Raw genomic sequence first — 20,071 nt, forward strand, 5'->3', positions numbered from 1 at the left:
TCCTGCTGAGAGGTTAAGCAGGAATTGAGCAGGGCATGCTACATTTTCCCTGCATCCCAGTGCAAACTTCCCCAGAAGGGGATGTTGCCCTTTGGCACACAGTATAAGTCATGGCTTTCCCAGTATAAATCATGGCTTTCCCAGGAACTGTGACACCTCTGACCAGGTAAAGCAAGCAAAGGAATAGGCAGAGCAGTTCTTGCCTTTTAGTGGGTATCACAGTAAGCAGCTGGAGGTAAGACAGCTGAGCTGAGCTAAGAAAAAACCAGAACCTGCTCAGAGGGTTGCCTGCACCTGTAAAAACTGCTTAGTATGCAGCTGGGAGGGAAAATAGTGAGGCTGACTCAGATAGCTCCATTAAAATCCTGCTGGATACACCATTGCTGGTCAGATTACATTTTGTTCTTAATATAGCAGTAAACAGCAGCCTTCCAACCTTCATAAAAGGTCCCTCAGGCCACAACTTGGCCATGCACTGGAATAGAAACAAACATCAAACAGTTGCCACAATAAGGAGTCTCCTGACCTCAGTTTCTGCAGTGAAAGGTGATGCCTTGGGGTGTAGAATTCACAAGCACCGACGTGCTGTGGTGCACTGAAACAGCAGCTTTCACTGATTTCCTTTGATTACTATTTTACCAGTCTCAAGTGCAGTGTTTATAGGAAAACAAGTGTCTGAGGCCAGCCTGTGGCCACGGCTGCAGTGCCTCTGTCAGTGCCATTGCCAGCAAGAGAGCAGAGCAGGCTTTGCTACAGACACACTCCTAGTGCCGAGGTGGCAGTGTGAGCAGCAGCTGCCAAACCTTCAGGCACACTGGGGTTTCCATGGTCCCACAGGGAGAGGGTTGTACTGCCACAAGTTTTAGTGACTGCCCAGAGTGCAAAGCTTCATTGTGGAACTGCACAAGCTGGTGTAATGCTGAGCATCTCTAGATAAACCTCATCTCTTCAATAGCAATAGAAGCCTGCACTGAGCCTGGCTGGACCAACCCAAGAGCTCACCCATAATGTTTACATTAAGTGAAGTGTATTTTTATTTGCAAGATGTTGTGTAACTACTTAGATGAATCAACATAGACACAAACCAATACTTTCAAATAGGTTATTTCTGACTATCAGTTAAAAGTTTTTCTTCATGCTCACTTTTGTACTTCTGTTGCAATATATTGACTGTAAAATCAAGATCTATAATAAAATTGCTGATGAGAAATGTTCTTAATTCAGTTTCACATTGTATGGAACCTCAGAAAGTTCAGAAAGAAAGATTCCCAGAAGACCAAAACAGGCCACTTCCTAAAAACAACGCAGAAATCTGTTCAAGGTATGAAACACTATATGCATCCACCCAGGAGAGCAGAGAAACAGAGCACATCCTCCCCAGCCTGTGTTCTCCATGTGATACAGAGAAGTCATTGGCTTTGTAGGTGGCTGGAAGTGAAGCATCCTGAGTCCTTATCTTGAGCATAGATTGTTCTTGGCCGTAACAGTGAATAAAGATGATTGTTCTTGTCAGTGGTGATGTAGTAAGATGCTAAGAAGCCAACTGTGCTTTTGGAAGCTGAGGTGCACAATTAATATGGGCAACTGTGCTGGAGTAAGTGATGGCTTTGAAATGCAGGTGGCTGGCAAGTCTGGGCTGCCTGGATCACATACATGGCAGAACATGAGCCAGCTCATCTCCAACAAACACTTTTATCATGCATGATCACACATCTGAAATGCTGTGCAGACATGCCCTACCAGAAAAGTATACTTACAAATCCTATTGCTTTGCTAAAGAATTATCAAGCAAAAAACCCTTCCAAACAAATACAAAGTATTCCAAATCCACAGAAAATAATAAAAGGAAAAAGAACCATGCATTTTTCCCACTCTTTGGAATAAATGCTTCTTAATATAGTTTGAAAAAGGTTGGGTTTTGAAAATATGTTTTTAGTCTGAAAAAGCTAACTCTCATAATTTGCTCAAGGTAAATAGTCTGGCTTGTGCCTCAGGCCCACATCAAACACTGCTAGATGCTGCCCAGAAACATGAGAGGAATCTGAGTTACTGTGTGACAGGGTGATATCAAATGTTATCACTCCCAGAACCACACAGAGCTGGAAAAGCCACTTCTATGACCCTGTCACAACAGCATTGCTGCTCCCTGGTCTTTGATCCACTTCGCCTGACCAGAGCAATCAATAAACTTACTAGGAAACAAACGAAATACAGAAAGATCTGTTCTGCTTTGCAACCAGCACTTGGCCTTATGTTTGATTTCACATAATATGGAATTGTTTTGGTTGGGAGGGGCCCTAAAGTTCACATAGTTCCACCCCCCTGCCATGGGCAGGAACACCTTCCACCAGACCAGCTTGCTCAAAGCCCCATTCAGCCTGGCCTGGGCACTGTAATGTGGGGAAATATCTTTGAGAAGGGTTTGATTTATCTGTGTACTGGCAGCACATTGTGCAGTGGGTCTGGGTCCCCCTGGGCTCTGGCAACAGGGCAGTGGTTTTGGATGGAACCTGATGTTGTGGCAGCGCTGCAGCGTCCATCAGTATGAGGCTGAAATTTTGGGGTTTTTTGGGCTACCCTTCATGCAGGTACCTGGGAAGACTCCCTGATACTCAAAACAGTGACCCTCAGGCATTGTCTTGCATAAAAGAGCTCGGTAGAAAGAAGAGAAAAATGAGATCAGCAAGTGTTCAGGTAGGAAACCTGGTGAACAGGCTGAATCTCAGAAACTTTCTCTTAGCAGCAATATCATTTACAGGCTTAAAATGACACTTGAATGGACTAAGTGATCCTTCCTATTAAATAACTGATCCTTCCCACTAGCTTGAGAGGAGCAATGGCTGACCCAAAGAAAAATTTTTGCATGTAAAATATGGAGGCTGGTGAAAAGATTGAAAACAAGTAGTATGTTTGAGTGGTTATCCCTCTGCTTTGCCAGTAGAAATGTCATTAAATTCCTGATGAACCAAGAAAGGCAAACAGTCTGGGATAATACACTTTTCCTTGCTTAGAAAAGAAAAAACCATCTTCTATCTAATGGAAAAAAAGCTGTTTAATTTGAAGAGCATGTTTATTTTGAGCACTGCACTGAGGAGCAGTAGAGGGCAGCTGCCTGCTTGCTGTTCCTCCTCTCCTGTGGGGCAGTGATTGCCCAAATCAGAATACCCAGGGAGAACATGGAGCAGCATGTGCTCCACACCAGCATATTCCACAGCAATACAGCTGCTGTACCCCCAGTTCAATTAATTACTGGGAGTTGGGTGTGCATGGAGGGAGAATAGATCAGAGAGGGTTAAAATCCATGCTAAATATTTTAGATAGGATTTCTGTCACTAAAGGTTAGTCACCTGATTGCACAGACTCCCTCTATAAACAAAAGGACAAACCAGGCACTGCCTGAGAGCACTCATCCTGCTCTGCAGCAGTGAGGGCAGCACAGAAGGGATGATGTGCACTCCAACACAGGTTCCTTATCTCTCTCCACTCCCTGTGAAAGTTTCCTAGATTATCAGCTCAAATTCATAAAATTAGCTTCCAGGTAGTTAAAGTTGCATAAAATTTGCCTCAAATGTATTTCCCTGTGAGAAATATTATAAAGCAGGAAAGGACATCTAAGGATCCTCTCAAATGCAGCAGATAAAAGGCTTTTGCAAAATATTTAAAAATTATAATTTCACAATCCATTTTCTGAGTATCTAAAGCCACAGCCGTAAAATTTGCTGATGATTTCAGGAACTGACTGTGTGATAGTGAAGTCTTTTGAGCATATCATATGCAGTCAATTAGAAAATCTGCATTCTGCTAGAGAAAAATAAATTGTTATTAATCTGTTCACTCTAGGTCATACCTTGTTTTCTGTTTGTTTCTGTTCCCTGAATTTCCAAGACTGAGATCACATTTGCTTGCTTTAGGGTTTTCTTTTTCTGCATATGCCATACTTGCTTAGATATTTTGCCTTTTTTTTTTCCTCATTTTAGCTACAGGAGCACAGCCAAAATTGCCTGATGGAACTGCCATGGAAAAAAATCTTAAAATTTCTTTCCTATGGCCTAGTGGAGTAAAAATGCAACAGGTGTAAATTACATTTGCACCTTAAATATCTTAAAGGGTAGCTTAAAAATGGGGGATGGGGGGTGTTTCTTGATGAATCTATAAATTAGTCAATACAAGAGAGTGACACTAATGGTTTGCAGAGGACTGGGAAACTCTGGGGGAAAACATTTTTCCATTCCTACTCCTCTAGGAATAATAGTCAAATCAACAGCTCTCCATTGCAATTGGACCTGGGACCTCTGCAGCTGAGTTCTGAACTTCCAGGGAATGGACAAGAGGCCTCTTGTGTGAAGACATCAGCAAAGTTATGATCTCTGTGGGTCAGACACAGGGGTGTGTAACTCACTGAACAGGAGCCACTCTGGGATGGATGATAGACTCATTTGGAGCCACACTGGGATGGATGCATAAACTTCCTGCTAATGACACCCTACACAGAGCAGAACTTGGTGCTCTAATAGGCTACATCCAGCCCCAGGTGACCAGAAGGAGCCAGCTTTTCTTCCCTACAGCAGCCTTTCAACAACATCAGTTTGTGGTTATGTGCCTGGGTAACAGCAGGGAAACATACAGAAGTGGTCTAGACAGAGGTAAATTATAGAAATAAACACAGTTGTAATTCAGATTACTCATTCCCTGTGTTAAAATGCTACTAAAAACGGGAAGCAGGAAGACAGTTACAGTCTCCACATTTTTTTTATGTTCCAAATTTTCTTGAGTAATGTCAGACACTGTTAATAGGTGATATGTGGGGCTGCTTCATGTGAAGAAGTAAAATAATAATACATGTCTTGAGAAGTTTAAGCAGGTCCTGGTATGTTTAAATATTTTTTCATTAATCAACTATATTTTTGTTTGAGCTGTAGCTGTGCTGAATGTACTGTGTAGCCAGGGATTAATTTCTATGGCTACTAGGGACTTATTATGGGACACTGGGCAAACAATTTAATCTTCAAATTTGAGATTTCCTGCCTGAATGGGTGGCATGATAAACTGATATTTTGCAGTATTTTAAGATCCTAAGGGTTATCATAATGTCTAAACTGTTCTTATGAATATTACAGCTTTTTAGTTTCATCCTGTGTCACGCCTCTATTTCATCCTCAGATTGTGCTCTAGGCAACACAACTTGTGCAGAGCAGCTCTGCTCTCATGCTCTCTGATAACATGAGGTATTGGAGCACTTTTCATCACAGGCTGTTCCACCATTACTGAAATTAATTTATAGTTTGCTGTATTGGCCTGGTTGGACACAGCTCTGGCCTAGTGAAAGGTGTCCCTGTGCATGGCAAGGCAGCTGGAATTTGATGATCATTGAGGTCATTTCCAGTTCAGGCCATTCCATGATTCATTCTGTGATTATACTCAGGTGTTAACAACTTCCTCTTGTATCCTGTGTTAAAGATAATTTCTTCTGTGGGGAAGGGCAGCTTTTCCTCCTGACAGGAATTCTTAATCCAGGTGCCTCTTCTGCTCTTTTCCTGGTGAATTAGAGAGATCAACCTTTGTAAACATTTCAGGATGATACATTTGCTAGAATTTGTGTCTTTTTTCTTCACCCTCTTCCATTCTTTATTATTCTTTTAGTGCAAAGATTTATCTTGTATTTCCTGTGGCCTGTTGACTGACACGGCTGGATTGAAATGCACTCCCTACTTTTACTGTGTTTATCAGTAGTGGGTTATAATAAAATGATTACAGAAAGTATTCACAAGTTTTCTGGGGCAAAGTTGAGAGGCCATGTAAAACCAACCCAGTTTACGTGGCTCTCTGCCGTGCAAAACCAACCCCGTTGCTACAATAACCAGCAGAAATGGGTGGACATTGAAGTTAAAATACTTGGCTGCAGGGATGTTTCAGGGAACCTCTCTTTCAAGTATGTCTTTCATTTGATCTCTTTCACACATTATTGCTCATAATGTAACATCATGGCATCAATTAACACATTATAGGAGGCAAGATTTCTGTTTTTCAAACTTACACCAGAGCACCCTCTTATCATTTGACCATGGTTAATTGATTACTAAATAACCTTTCTCTTTAATTATTAGCCCAAACATTCTAGTTTAAGAGATCTATAACAAGTTGATATTTTTTTCTAATCCAGACCTTTTGTTGCTCCATCTTCCTTGAGAAAAAGAATTCTACACAGAAATATACCTGCAAGTACAAATTATATGTATCAAGCTTTACTTATTAGTTTTCCTTAGAGCCTAGAAGATTTCACCAGCATCAAGATTTCTCTGTCTCAATTTACCAGGAGAAAACCAGTAATGCTGGGAAATTAAAGACCTCTTTACCAATGACTGAGTTATTTCCTGGTTTGAATTCTAAGTTGAAGCACAGAAAATCATGGAAACATAGCTGTAGACCTGATGATGATCTACAGTCACCTTTAACTTCCCAACCCGGCTCAAGTGCCACACTTGTGTTTTGTAAATGTTCCATTTGGCCATAACTCTACACATTTTTCCTGTTTATGCCATTTTCACTTAGTTCTCCAGTAAAACAGAGATGTCCATGAGTAAGCTAAATGGAAAGCACAGCACATGGACTGTGGGATATGATCAAACTTTGAAGCCAAAAAGAGATAATCTACATTTCAAAGAAAAGGGGCAAAATCACTTAATATTTGACGTCCTTTTGGTTTGGACTGTTTGTGGTCACAGTCTCCCAATACTGTCTCAAAGGAGCAGAGATAATTTATTGGGAGATGACTGATTTTGATCTCGGGATGTGCAGCATGACAAATCATGCCAATTTAAAAGTAATTGCTTTTTAATTACAATGTCAAAAATTATACAGTCCCACGGCAGAAACATACCAGTGTGCTTCTCTAAAATTGCCTTTTACTTTTTTCACTGACATAATCTTCAATTAGTTCAGGGAAGGTTACTGTGGTCACAACTTGACATGATAAAGCCTGATGTAGTAAATTAAAAATGAATAGGAAATTATTCACATATCACTGCCTGTGTGATTTTCAGCAGGGAGTGAGTTGTACTGAATATTAAACCCTGGGCTGTCCCCTGAGCTCACAGGCACCTGCAGGTCAATGAACCCATGGCAGAGTCTGTTGCAAAACATCCCTACGCAGAGATAAGAATGTTGTGGTTACCTGCATTCAGTTACAACCCTGGTTAGCGTTGACAGGGGTATTCCAGTTAATCATTACTGAGCCAGAACCCAGCCCTTTGTGCTGCTTTGTCCCCAGTTCTGAGTCCAGCCAGGAAAGAGCCCAGCCCCACGCACGTGGATGGAGCAGAGCCTTGAACACCCTGACTGTCCTCCAGCAGCCCAATCCATGGCATGCCAGGATTCCTGATGGACGCCACTGCAAAGGGCAGTGCTGACAGTGGGAGACTTGCCAGGGAAGGAGGACATCAGCCATTCCCTGGGCCTGCTCAAGCAGCTCAAACCTGGGAAAGAGGAAACAAGAATCACTGCAGGCAAAAGCTCCCAGTGGTTGGATAGGAGACCCTGCCACTGGAGACCCAGCATTTCCCAGAAAAAAGAGCTGTAGGACAAGGGAAGAAATATGATGCATCATTGGCAGTGGTGAATTTTCATTCCCTGTGTGATTGCCAGGATTTTTGATTGCCCAGAAAAGTCAGCACTTGGTAAAAATGTTGTAATCTCTGAGAGGTTTCACCATGCACCCTGCAGCTGAAAGTGCAGCCAGAGGAGAGGGGGATTAGCCAGCTTCTCTGACCACTTTCACACTCAGCAGTCAGCAAAGCCTTCCAAACACCCACATTTTTTGTGATGCTCAGAAAATGCAGCAAATTTAAATAAAAAATCATTGCTTGAATGAATATTAATTGGTAACTTACACACATTGCTAATAATGATGGTGGACTAGCTTATGCTAGTCCATAAAGAACTTGTTATTTTGTGATGATGTATTTCCCTGTCATGTATCAGTATCTTAACACAGATCTCAACAAAACCACAGCTTTTGTTACCTACTGAAACAGAACAAACTGTTCCCTGTAGAAATATTGTTTCATGGGATGTTCCTGCCTAAAAAATTTGTAAGATAGCCTCAGGTAAAGGCTCTTTTCCTGGCTATAGAATTAAGCAAGCAAAAGCTGATTAACATTGGATTTGACGTGTCAGGTTCAGTTTTAATTTTTTTAAATTTTCTGCAATCAGCAGGTTCTGTGGAGAGTATGCTGCTTACAAGCCATAGGGTTACTTAGGGTAAGTCTTTCAATGAAATAACCCAGCAATAACAGAAACTCAATCTGTGACCTATAGGACCTTGGACAATGGCACACATCAAAGGCACATGTCTAAGCTGCAGGAAGCACAGATAAGATTAGCACTGGTGTCACACACTCCTAGAGATGCTGCAGTTTGTCTCTGCTCTCTCTGTTTCCTCTAAGAAAAGGTGACAGCTGTGGTTGGAGGCTGCATGTGAAGTGACACAAGTCTGTCCAAAATACATTCATATACTTTGCATTGCAGTTTCCCTCAGCTATGTTTAAGCTATGAGGTGTCCAGAACCCTGGGTGAATGCTGCAGTCCTTGGAGAAATCCAGGACTACCTTTCTTGATGGAAAAACAGGTGAAGTTCAGGCAAGGCCCTGCACATTGGTCTTATGGTTTATTTCCCCAAAGGAAAATCGTGCTGCAACACGTTTCTCTTTCCCCCTATCTTTATGGGTTTTATTGTAACAGGTTTCTACTCTTACTAGCAAACAAGGTATTCGACATCCTCAGATAGGGTGAGAGTGCCTGTGCAGGGCTGCTGGGGAGCTGAGCCCACGCAACCTGTCAATTGCCTTCTGCAACACTGCTCAGCATAACCATTGCTGTTGTTCTGCTGCTGCTCATTATTTCCCATCTCATTCCTCTCCCAGGTCTTGCTCCTGCTGATCCAAAGCACCAACACCTTGCCCTTTTAGGGTACTCTGTACTGCTGCTGGTAACTAAGCACAGCAAATATTTGGTTACACGCAGTCAAACACGTCCCTCATGTCCTGAGGAACTTTCTTCATTAACAGATGATAAAGAATGAAAGAGCAGTGAATAACTATAGGCTTTTGACTAAACTGAACACTTAGGTGTGACTGTTTGATACATTTGATCCACCTCTTCCTATGAATGGCCATTAAATGAAATGTGTAGCACCAGGTACCACTGCTTGATTCTATTGTTATGTTATTACTGCTCTTTGAATTTTCAAAAAATTTGGGTGAAGGATGATATTTTGTATGTACAGCATTGTGATAACTGTGGTGTACTCCAACAGCATTTAACTTGAATTCTTGTCTTCTGTGCAGTGGAAGCACAAGCAAAATTCAGCTCTAAGGTGTATGAAAGGGATCAACCTCCATCTCTGGGATCTTCTTTGGAATGTGGGGTTTTGCCTCCAAGGCAGGATGAATACTTCAGAGCTATCAGTGTAGTCTAGAAATCCAAAGGAACAGTGAGGTCAAGAACATTACTCCTTGCAAGATACAGATTTCAGTAATTTAAATGTGGATGTAGAAGATATGAAACATTTTTAATTGTGTAGAAAATTGTAGTTTTTGCACGAGCATTTTAGAAGTCAGCACACAGTGACTGGGATTGTTGGCTTATTTCATTTGTTGCATCCACTGGTCATGGATTTTGAGATGCTGACCACAAAAGAGGCACATGAATTTCCCAGTGGGTGAAAAAGGGTATTTTCAAACTCTTTTTCCAAACTGAACTTTGCCTATCAGTAGTGGCATCTTCATCAGACTTCACTTCCTATTAGCCTCACAGTGAGACATCTCCTTAAATCTCAGTAAAGCAAACTGGATTCTGGAAAGAGCAAAGAAAGCATTGCTCTTGTTGCTAGACAGACGCATATCCAATGTACAATAAATCAACTGGGTACAAAAGGAGCATTGGTAATGGTTTTTCTACAATGATTTTCAAAAGAGATTTCTTTTATAACTCCAGTCAGGAGCCCCTGAAGCTCCTGAAAGGTCTGCCCTGTGATGCACTGCCCACATTGTGCCTGTTATTTGTTGTTTGCTGTGCACCAGCAGTATGTCTCTTTGGTGATTTAGTACCATATAACTAAACAGAAAGAGAACTAAACAGCTTCCATCAGAGCTCTGAAGCATAATACAGCTCCCTCCAGCTCATCATCTGATGGGTCAAACCCAGAGACTCCCAGACTCCATCAAAATATCTTTTCTTATGGCATTAAGAGTTCAGAGGTCAAGTTTTAGGGCATGTTGATAGACTTCTGAGAACCAGAGGCACTCCAAACAAAGGAGAGAAAATAGGACCATGACATTGGCTAGTCTCAAAGATGTTTCTTACAAACATCAGATATGTTGTGGTCTCTTGCACATCTGTGATTGGTGGAAGAAATCTGAGGTGACTGATGAGCAGTAACTTGTCATAGTTGGTTGCAGTAACAAGAACATTTAAACTAGTGAGAACATGCCTAAAGAAAGCAAATATTTCAAGTGTTGCTGCAAACAGTGAAGTTTGTTTCCTCCTGTATTTAAATTAGGAGGAATACTGTGACAGCAGCCACTGGATTAAACTACTGCTCACTACCAATGATTAATTGAACTTTGGGCTGCAGGAGAGTAAAACCTTAAGAACATCCTGTGGCTGCAGCTCTCTTCACAGAGAGCAGCAGGCACAACTTCCCCAGGATTTTTCCTGGGGAAAGCAGTGAGAAAGCTCAGAGAAGAAGAAAAACAATTCCTGTCTTCACTTACTGCATCTGTTGTTTGGCACATGTGGAATGTGTTATGAAAATAGTTTACCAAAAAGTAGTTTCTTAATTAGACACTGGTGACAGGTATTTTAGATTGATTGACCAATTAAGTCAGAACTGTGTCGTGACTGTCTGAAGAGGTCACAGGTTTTTCTTTAGTTTTAGTATTAGTATTAGTATAGTATAGGATGTATTATAATATAGTATAGCTTAATAAAACTTTTGTTCAACCTTCTGAAATCATAGAGTCAAAGCCCTTTATTCCCTAGCTGGGGTTCACCCTGCATCAATAATGTCCCATCATCAGGAAACATCATGAGCCCCCAGCCTAAGAGTGGGAATAACACTCCCTGATAACTGGGTGTCCCAGTCACAAAAGCAGCCAGAATGAGCACTTCTGGATCCTTTTAGGCAGACAATGGTTCCCTGTCCATCAGGTCAGGTACATTTCCTCTAGGTGCCAGTGGGGTCATATGGGCTGGAGTGTGTGCTGAGCTCCTGCAGCAGCTGTGTCTTGTATTCATGAAACAGCCTAAAAGACATGGCCTAAAATACATGACACATGAGAGTGTGGAAAGAGAGCTGTTGAGAGATAGACACTGATTGTGCCTCTGCTAGTTTCTCCTTTGATCCTATTTTCAATTTTTCAATTAATTCTATTTGCAAGCACCAAACTATTTGGCCTCCTCTGAGTTACTCATCCATAGTAAATTACAGTACTATTTCAAAAGATAAAATTAATCCTAATGATAGCCAAAGTTACTTCTGAGCTGTGCTTATGCAAGTCCAGAGGAGCTTCATCAGCACTGAGTATACAAATGTCCTTGAAAAGAGTGCTCTGGTAAAGCACTGGTGGAGCTCAGCAGGAGAACACAAGGCCACTCAAGGAATACAAACACAAAGTCAAACTCAGCATTCAGGAGATAGGAGGGGTGATATGCAGACCAGTGCTATAAGGAAAGTAAGTGAGCTTTAATCTCCAGATACCTTTCTATGCTTTCAGAGGGTGAAGCCAACACACAATGGAAATGTCAGCTGTATTCCAGACCTGTCTACAAGAGCAGGTATGGGGCAAATTCAGATGAGCCATGCAGATGGGAATCACAAACTCCTACATTTCCTACATTAGCAATCTCTGCTTTCTGTGAATTACACTTTTATTCCACTAAGAATCACTCCCACAGAATCTCATGTGATCATTTCTTAACATTTCTCTTGCAGGTACATTTTTGCTCCTATATTTTGAAAAAGTAAATTTTACAAATGTCTGCTAATTCTGTAATTTCTAATACTGTTCACATTTGATTGCCTGGTATGTCTCTCTTCACACTGTAAAGCACTCAGAAGTTGTGGATCACCCTCATGAGATTAGATTAGAAAGCAATTTTTAAGGTAATAATAAATAGGAAGCTCTTTGTATTTGGAATTTGGCTTTTGAACTGCTGGTGCAGACTTAATTTATGTTTTTAAGCCTTACTCACACTGTGAGGGTAAAATATTCACATTTTCATAGGATTCTGTGGATTGTAGCATGAATGAAACATTTATATGAAAGAATGCTCAAGATAAAACCACTGGATAAGAAAACTGTTTCTAATTGTTAATATTTAATCTGCCTCCCTGAAAACAACAATTTTTCTGCTCTTGTTTTTAAACCATCACTTCTAATTTTTTTTTAATATCTTCTCTGTAAATAACTGTTGAAAATTGCCTTAATTACTGATCCTCCTTCAGACCTGGGGAACTTGTAAATATTCTTCCAGTCCCTGCCTGTGTGAGATCAGCCACACCAGAGCATTAACAGTCAGAGCACAAAGCAGTTTAGGACAGAGAAGGAAGCTGCATCTGACTGAAATTCCGAGAAGAGCTTGGGCAGCAGAGTGCAATTCCTCTCTGGACACTGGCCAGGTATCATCAGCTAGAGTCCTGCCCTGCAGTGAGAGTGGCCTGGGGGCTCTGGAGACCCTGCAAAGGCAGCAAACTGATCCCTAGCCCAGCTGGGGGCTGTGCACCCCAACACCCCATCTGCACCACCTCGGGCAGCCCAAGTGTCACTGTTTCTTTGGAGACAATATTTCCTCTGGAACTGCACAATATCCAGCATCCCTGGTGTTCCAACTGCTGTCTGTCCCTGAGCTTACTCCTCAGCTCTCTTCTGCGCCATTTGCACGTGTAAGTGAGGAATATCCTGCATTTCTGAGTTTAACACTTGCCTGGAGGCCTCCCTGCCACACTCTGAGGAGTGCAGGCTCTGAGCAAGCAGTGGGATCACAGCTGCCATGGCATGTGCATCTGTAGGAATTCAGCTGCTGTGGAATAGCCCAAAAGCAGTGCAAGATCTTTGAGGGAACCACACCACCTCTAGAGTGACTCTAGAGACCACAGCACCCTCAGGCAAAAGATGTAAAGGTAACTTAAATTATTTAAATAACATTCTATTATCTAAGCACACCTATTACATGTAATTAGTGCACGTATTATGGATGTACAGAACACATTCCTGTTACAGATAATACTGTAATTCCTTCATTTTAAGACTAATTTTAACATCAAAGGCCCTGGCTGGCTGGAACAACTCTCTCCCTTGGCATACACAAAACAGCACAGAGTACTTGTGTGTGCACACTGGTGGATGGTTTGAACATGTCACAGACTCTCATTATATAACAAAGTCCCTTTGATGTGTCTGTTTGTTGCCTGGAAATCAGTGTGAGACCTACAAGTTCCACTGGGAGCTTTGGGTTAATTAAGTTTAAGTTTATCATTTCCACATGGGGCCTGGTATGATCTGGGGCTAAGGCAGGCAGGTAACTTTGGCTTGATGGGAGCATTTCACTGTTCTTCCACTTACTCACTATCACCTCTTTAAAAACTAGGTGTTTCCAGCGGGGTTGATGAGCAAGTTTGGAAGAAACTCTGGTGGCTAAATAAAGCACATACTTTACATGGATAACAGTATGCTTCCAAAGAAATCCCTTATGTGTGAATCCCTGTTTAAGAGATAAGCTGGGCCCTAATGCGTGCTTTCCTGCTCCAAAGCTCTGCAAACAGGTAAAAGCTGCAGGGCATGGCCAGTCCCCTCTCTTTATCTCTGACCATATATTGTGTATCTGTAGTAACAGCAATGGAAGGAGCAGGAGAGACACACAGGTACAGCCTGAGCCCTCCAGGTGTCCAGTGCCTGATAACCCTAATCCTCCTAGGAGCCTTGCATTCTGCCTTCTCCTCTCTGGCTCTTTGAAGAGATGTGATGACTGCAGCCAGGGTTCAGAGTTCCCCTGCTCGGTCAAGGAAGGAGCAGAAAGTTCCAGGATTTTAGAACACAGAAATGCCCTAGGATTTGCAGCATTTATGTGATAACAGGCAGAGGACACGCATGCTCTTGTCAGGAGCATCATCCAAGTGACAAGACTGCAAGGAACCCCTGCAGGCTAGAACTTGCTGAATTTCCCATCCTTGAAGCTGGATTTTACCTTTTGATCAATTCCTGTTATGGTATCATTGTTGGAATAGCCTGGAGGAACAAACTATATAAAATATTGAATTGGAATGCAAACCCAGCAAAGGTACAAGGGAGGTGCAGCAGCAACCAACAAGTGTTGAGCTGCCTTGCTCAAGGCAGCATCTGAAAAAAACAAGGCAAAAGTGGAAAAGGGAGGGGAATTTATTATCCAGGTTCAGCTCTGTCTACACAGGGAGCATGGCAGTGTGAAATGTGTCTTGTCTGAGCACAGTCTCCACTAGGGTTGGCCAGTTCCAGGTGAGGTGAGATCAGGTGGAAATACCCATTGGGCCCCTGGGGGAAGAGAAGGGTGGGGAACTCCTGAAGCAGGAAGGATGAGTCACTCAGTTCTACTCCTTCAAGCAGTCAGGCAGCTTGGGAGATTAGATACACAATCTGTCCTCTTGCCTAAGCGGTAAATGAATAAAGGAGGTTGCTAAAGGATCAGAAATTCATTCAAATGAAATTGTGTATGAAAGTGGGCATAAAATACACTGCAGTAAATAGTAATGAATAAAACTTTGAATGAGCTGCAATTTTACAGATTCTTTAGTGCTGCACTTCCAGAGCTATTTGCTTGGCATTAACAATGTCTTCCCATTTCCTAGTGAATACAAAGAAATATGTAATTTTTCCAGATAAAACCATCATATAGGTTGGTAACTATAGGAGATAACTGTTGGAAAAATCCCAAATTTGCCTCTTCTCTTTTTAAAATAAAATTGATCTTTTGACTCTCCTACGTTTGAGGAGAGTTTAAGAATTTGCAGGAGTATGTGGCGGTTGAGTCTATCTAAAAAGATCATGCATCATCTAGAAGAGAAACTCCCTGAAGCTTTATTTATGAAGCTAAAATAAATTTCCTTTCTTCAAAAGCTCTATCTTTCTTCCCAAGTAAATAATCAAATTATAACACCCAGGGTTGTCTGGAAAACAAACTATATTGCAGAGAAAGTAATCTAATTTTTCACCAAGATACTCCTAATAATTTTAAAGTATGTAGAAGTTAGCTGGATCTCTTCAAGAACAAATCCATGCAGTTCTTGTGCAGAAAGGTCTAATCATGAGGTGTGGGAGAAGGAAACCACAGGAACTCCAGACCTCTGTCTGGTAGCTGATCCAGCCTCTGATATTCCTCCCATGACTGTCAAGGTCAGCCAGCCTTCCTGTACTTTGTTTCCCCAGGTGTGAAATAGGCATGGTTTTTCCATAACTCACATTAATATAAGAAGGCTGAGACTGTAGGTTTTCAATATGGTCAGAATGAGGACTTGGCCCACGCTCTCAGAATTCAAGCCCATTCATTGCTCCCCTTCCCTGCAGTCCTGCCTGCCCTGCTAGAAAACGTGTTACAAAAGTCACCACCATCGAGTCCTTCAAACGTGAAGTTCTGACACAAGGACCACTGGTGCACCTGGGACAAAGAGGCAGAGAATTGAGCTCAGCTGTGAACTTTTTCATAACGAGTAGAGGTCCTAAGGTGAACAATACCAGGAAATGTTTTATTGATGTTAACTAGCTTGACTCCACAATCTCCAAAGTCATACTGACTTCAGTGACTCTCTAAATGCCCCAAAGAAAGACTCATATATGATTACTGTCAAGCAATTGCTTTGTGGATGTTGCCTGAAAAAATACAGGGCTTGGTGGCTGCAATGAGACCTTAGACCCCTTAGCCTCAGAGCTGTGGTCAGTACAGTTATAGAACAGGCTGTAATGAAGTTAGACTCCAGATATATTTGCCTCAGACACTGCTATTCTGAAACGCACCCTTCTGAAAAACATTCAAAACCACACTCTCGTGGAGGTAAACAATTCCATACTTTGGCTGGGACAGTTTGGAGATGTTCACTCTCACCACAGCCCACCTTCTGAGGACAAAGGCTGCACAGAGGTCTCCTTTTTCTGCTGGTGCTCCACACTGTCCTTGCCCAACTGCTTGCATTGAAGGTGAAATGCACCCATGAACTGCTGAGAATGAGCATGTTTTCCTCCTGCAAAGGGCCACACACGGAGATAAAAGTCAGCCCTGAATGGAAACGAGAAGATGAGGCAGAAGAAATGTAATGCATCCCTGGAGAGGAATGTGCACCTCCAGCACGTGGCTCCAGGTGCTGTCAGTCCTGTGCATGGAGATGGAGTTCACAGCTCTGGAATCCCTGGCTGGAATTTGCTCTGGGATATGTCAGGGGCCCAGTGTGCCTGGCTGGCTGGCAGCCACGGGGAGAGCCATGCCTTCTGGCAACCCAGGGCAGAGAGATCAAGCTTCAGGCAACAAAGTCCTCGCCTCAGTGCTGCCCAGAGCAACAGCAGCTAAGGGGAGGTAGGATTGGATGTTTTCCAAAATATCCGGAGCAAGTAAGTCTCTTAAGTCAGGCCTGCCCAGTGCTCTGGTTATGATCTGGAACTAATAGAAAGGTGTCTGGATACCAGAGTAGACATTAATAATTAATTACTGTAGTGTGTGATTGCTTGAGCCAAATAAAGCTCCTGATACTTCCTCTGCATTTTTGACTTTCTTATCTCAATCATCTCAATGTGAAGGGGGGTAGGCCAGCACACAAAGTGTGTCTAGCAGCTGCAATTTGCCTGCCCTTTCAGCATTTATGTATCTCCCTTAGTAATAAAGAACTGGTAGCTGTTTTCCCACCCTACTTGGCGCTGAAATGGCTTTGTCTTCCAGCCTCACAGGTGTTAGTGTTGATGTCCCTTTTTACTGGAATTTTGCTTTGCTGTGGGCACCAGTCCAACCAAATTTATCCTGCATGGCCTGGCAACAGCCAGTGTTTCCACGGGGCATGCAGAGACAACAAGTTTAGTAAGAAGAATCTCATTTTTTTTGCCATTTTTACTTGGTGAAATACACCTGAATTCTTCTCACAGTTTGTCTGACTCATAGCAGCATCCCACATTCAGCTCATAGCTACCCATCTTAAAAATATTCTAGCAATGACATATTAACAGAAGGAAAAAGGCTATATTTTCTCAAGAGACAGAAATGCTAATTTGCTCAAAATTATCAAGGAAATTGTTTTTCTTGAAATTTCAAGTTTCCTCAAGTAATCACTAGCAGAAGACCGTACTTCTGTGATCAGATCCACAAGAAAAATATAAGCTGTATTTAAGAAAAGTGTAAGTTGTATTTTACAGTTCTTCCAGCTGAATTTTAAAAAATCAGCAAAGATCAGTTGTCATGATTCAGCTTTACATTTTCTAAAATCTTTTGTTCTTGGAATTTTGTGGGGGGTTTTTATGTTGTGGGTTTTTGTTTGTTTGTTTGGGTTTTTTAACACAGATGAAGTTTAATGAACAGAAAAATATTAGTGTCCTCCATACAGAAAAATAAAAGAATATGGAATTTCAAAAAGCCTGCAGGCAGTGTTGAATATGAGCTCTTTATTTGTTGAGTAAGGGATGCAGTCCTGGGCCTGTGTACAAACCTGTATAACTCATTCTAGGCCTGTGCCTCTGTTTACCTACCAGAAAGTTTTTACAATGTGCTTCAGACTGTAGGAGAAAAGAGAGAATTGGTGTTGTCAAAGTGTTTTGACATCCTTTGGTGAGACTAAAAACTGAAGATTTGCACACTTATTGACAAGTCGGAAAATTTTGTTGCCCTTCATTACTACAATGATGCAAATGTGATGATAATGTACCTTGCTATCAAAAGCTGAACTCTGCAAAGCTGCAGAAGTATTTTTAAAACTACTTTGTAAACAGCATTTCACCTAGATATTGTGAAAGATCATTCTTTGACAAAGGTTTAGCACTTATAGTGAAATCTAGTAAACACAGAGAGAGAGAGGAAATACTTTTGATGTATTTTGAAGTTTATTTTTCTTAATAATTTTTAGGTCGAAAGCATGGTACATAACCAAGAAGTGCATGGCACTGAATTCATCACTTTGGCTAGCACAGCTCAAAGAGGGCCAAGGAGATGACTGATACACTTCTGCACAGAGTGTGTGACACCCACTGGTAACACATCCACTGGTAGCAATCTGTGGGCACACAGCATCAATAACATCTTCAAATGTGTTAGAGTAGTCTATTGTGTATATACAAAATCAGAAAAATATATTCCTTCTTGCTTATATACACTATGAAACATGAGAATAAAATCTGGAATGGTTTGCAGTAGCTTAAAAGAGACCAGACTTTCATGATTCAGAGCTTTAGAAACACCTCCTCAGCACCGTTTGTCTTGGACCATTGTGATAAAAAAGTTGCAGAAGGAAAGCAAACCTTCTGGACAATATTCCTCAGCCACCTTTTTCTGGTCAATGTAATCTACATCTTCCACACAGTCTTGAGGACTTTGTTCTAGCCTTTTTTCAGTCACAGAAGCATCTGCTGGAGTCTGAACAACTTCTTTGGTGTGATGCATTGTGTTCTCTCTGGCAGGACCCACTGCTGTTAGTAGGCTTGAGTGAGTCAACCTGAGGTGAGCACTTCGTGGGCCTTTCCTGCATAATTTAGATTTTAATACACTTTTGGGGTCTTGACAAATCTGCTTCTGCTTCTTTAGAGATCTGGAGACTTGTTTCCAGTAGGATTTCTGGTTTGCTGCATACTGTGCACAGCTGGAAGGGTCTCCAGAGAACTCACACCAGAACTCGCTGTCACCCTGCTTGCACCGCACGCGCACAGTAACAGCATTTGTGTCCAGCACTGACCAGGTGCACTCAGCATTTTCCTTGGTTTCAAACTTGCCTTTAGGAGATGATTTTCCTCCTTTTGACTTCTGCCCCTTTTCATTTCCTTGTTTAGATTCCTTTTGTTTTTTTCCACCATGTTCTATGCCTTGTCTCCCCTTTTTTCTTTCCTTCTGTCTTTCACAGTTGGCTAGGAGCATTTGGGTGACCAGCATCAACACACAAAGGAGTCCAAAGCTTTTGATCCTCATGGTCTCTGTCCTGCTTGGTATCTGCCTTCAAAGCAAGCAAACAAACAAAATTATAAAAAACCTTTTCACTTAATGCTGTATTACATTTGACAGTTGAAGTTTTTCAGACATGGCATTGCACTGCACTTTGGTACCTGTTAAAGTGATGTTATCAGCAAAATGATCTGTCCTTTGTGTAAGTAATACCTGGTTTAAATACCATTATGAATTACCCTTGTAAGAGGTTGTGGAGTAACTTTCAGTTACTTTGTTATCTATGCAATGGGGAACAGAAGAATCACTGCCAGGATGTGCTACTGCCCAGTGACTGAGGTAGCTTAATTAAAATCTTTTCTGCAGTCAGAGAAGAAATTTGGACTTTGGATTTGTCAGTCTCAGATGGATATCTTAAATTATAACAATAAAGCAGTTGTTCCCACAATCTCCCATTTTGTAAAATGACTCATAAACATTTTCGACTCCAACCTCTGGCTATTCTTCAAAAATATGCCAGACACAAAGGAAACTGTTTGGTTCAAGTTGAGGAAAACTATTTTGTAGGTATCCTGAAAATCCTTGTAATTCACTGGTTATGCCAGTATTTCAAATTTGCTCTGAAAAAAATGGTTGTCTTTTTTGGTTATGGTTGTCTTTCCAGACACCAAAAAGAAACTATAGATGTATTCTTTTCCACCTTGACCGCTAAACAAACAGAACTACCTTTTTGCTGTTGAAGATAACCTGCAGTGTACTGGGCTGTGTTTCAAGTCACCAAATTCCAGGGATAAATTGCAACTTCAGTTCTGAAATGTAGCCAGTTAGCAAATTATTATCAAGGTGATCCCTACATCTGCACAGAGCATGCTTATTTCTGTAGGTGTTTGCCTTTATAAAGCAGCTTTCAGGATCAAAGAGG

General features: G+C 41.6%; 1 protein-coding gene across 1 annotated transcript; it reads right to left on the minus strand.

Annotated features, from left to right (window-relative positions):
• Nucleotides 1–18,405: 18,405 nt before the first annotated feature.
• FGFBP1 (fibroblast growth factor binding protein 1) lies at nt 18,406–19,176 on the minus strand. Its single transcript, XM_005415420.2, has one exon. It carries the CDS (start codon nt 19,174–19,176, stop codon nt 18,460–18,462), a length of 717 nt encoding a protein of 238 aa, XP_005415477.1. The 3' UTR covers nt 18,406–18,459.
• Nucleotides 19,177–20,071: the final 895 nt, after the last annotated feature.

The sequence above is a fragment of the Geospiza fortis genome, unplaced genomic scaffold, assembly GCF_000277835.1.
Source record: "Geospiza fortis unplaced genomic scaffold, GeoFor_1.0 scaffold40, whole genome shotgun sequence".
Taxonomy (NCBI): domain Eukaryota; kingdom Metazoa; phylum Chordata; class Aves; order Passeriformes; family Thraupidae; genus Geospiza; species Geospiza fortis.

Coding starts and splice junctions, on each gene's coding strand:
- FGFBP1 (XM_005415420.2), bottom strand. CDS start 19,176: ATGAGGATCAAAAGCTTTGGACTCCTTTGTGTGTTGATGCTGGTCACC.